Raw genomic sequence first — 1,577 nt, forward strand, 5'->3', positions numbered from 1 at the left:
TTTTCAGTGGTTTTGTCAGAATTTACTTTCAACTGAAAGCTATTCTGGTATTGGGAAAGACATCTGACCATATGAAGGTGTAAAGCGTAACTACAGGAATGATGTTCCAGGAGTTCTGCTCCTCCTGGATTCGCAAGATACTAGTACTATTGATCAAGAAGATGTCACAGCAAGGAGTGAAACTAAAAAGGAAAGAAAAACGAACACCGCGCTGACCGGACAGGATTCTAAACATTTCACAAACTTAATTGATCAACATGCAGCAACCTTCTTCAAGCTGAAGATTGCATTTATTTTTCATAATTTGAAGCGATGGAAAAAGGTTGAAAATGACATGGTAGTTGATGATTTTATATTTTCATTCCAGTGGAGCTTATTAATTTGGTCATTCCAAATGTGATGGCCATAGCCATCCAACCTCCAATCAACGCCCTAGCACAGTTCTTGGTTACAGAAGCCTTCCCTAGCACTGCCCCGACCCATCCAAAAACTAGTAAAGCCAGGCTCACTGCAGTAATGATGGCAGCCAACCTCACCTTATGGTCTCCTATAAATGCAGCTGCCAGCAAGGGCACTATGGCTCCTAAAGAAAATGCAAGACCTGATGCCATTGCCGCACTCAGTGGATTAGGCAGATTTTCTTTCTTGTTTTTTTCTTCATCCTGTCCGGTCTCTATCATTTCTGTTTCTCTCTTGATCTGTGCAACCTCTATCTCAAGTTGAGAGTACACAGAAACAAATTCTCCAATTGCCATGCTACAGGCTCCAGCGACCAGTCCTGCAAAACCAGTCAGGATCATGGCTTTGACATCTGTTTTAACAGCTCCAACCCCCATCATCAATGATGCGATTGAAACCAATCCATCATTAGCTCCTAATACAGCAGCTCGAAGCCATTGGGACCTTTGTGAGTAGTCAAAGTCCTCTCCTGGTTCTTGGTTCTGGTTTTGGTCATTAGCACCTTTGGGAAGTGCAATTTGGACGGAGTTTTGGGTACTCATGACTGGGAACAAGGAAAGACACTACAGTGAAACAAGGGAAGGCTAAGCATGCAAGATACTACCTGCTTGTTGAGGACACATTCTTCCCATGCATTTATAGATGGAATCATTAAAAAAAAAATAGGCAAACTTGATGATGCTCGGTTCCTTTTTGGTATAAAAAAAATAGGGTAGTGTGGAGGGCACAAGCTTCAGTGGAGACCTTTTAGGTAAAAGATAATGAACCTTCTCTTTACATACTCAACTCCTAAAGTGAACGAATTTGTTATTCATGATCTAATTTCGTCAACTAGAATGTTAGTATCTTTCTCAGGGATACTTGATCTCCTGCCCCTTTTATCGCTGTAATACTTGATCATATCTGAATGAATATTTACTGGAGAAAGCTACACCAGTTCAATTCTTTCTGCAGTTTATCCAAAATTTCATCGCCAAGTACATATCGACACTCAACCCATCAAAACACAACTTCACGTAGAAGTTTGTAACCCGAATTCTCTTCACATGAAAAGACTAGCTACTGCTCCCAATCTTATTTTCTTTCACTGCATGATGTGACATAGATAGCTCAAACAT

The 1,577-nt window shown here is 40.8% G+C and overlaps 1 protein-coding gene across 1 annotated transcript; it reads right to left on the minus strand.

Moving 5' to 3' along the window:
* Positions 1 to 12: 12 nt before the first annotated feature.
* LOC113723762 (vacuolar iron transporter homolog 4-like) lies at positions 13 to 1,052 on the minus strand. The gene has a single exon (XM_027246741.2). It carries the CDS (start codon positions 999 to 1,001, stop codon positions 351 to 353), a length of 651 nt encoding a protein of 216 aa, XP_027102542.1. The 5' UTR covers positions 1,002 to 1,052; the 3' UTR covers positions 13 to 350.
* Between the last annotated feature and the right edge of the window lie 525 nt (positions 1,053 to 1,577).

The sequence above is a fragment of the Coffea arabica genome, chromosome 2c, assembly GCF_036785885.1.
Source record: "Coffea arabica cultivar ET-39 chromosome 2c, Coffea Arabica ET-39 HiFi, whole genome shotgun sequence".
Lineage (NCBI taxonomy): Eukaryota > Viridiplantae > Streptophyta > Magnoliopsida > Gentianales > Rubiaceae > Coffea > Coffea arabica.

Bases quoted from the DNA above. Each gene is read 5' to 3' on its own strand.
- LOC113723762 (XM_027246741.2), bottom strand. From the start codon at position 1,001: ATGAGTACCCAAAACTCCGTCCAAATTGCACTTCCCAAAGGTGCTAAT.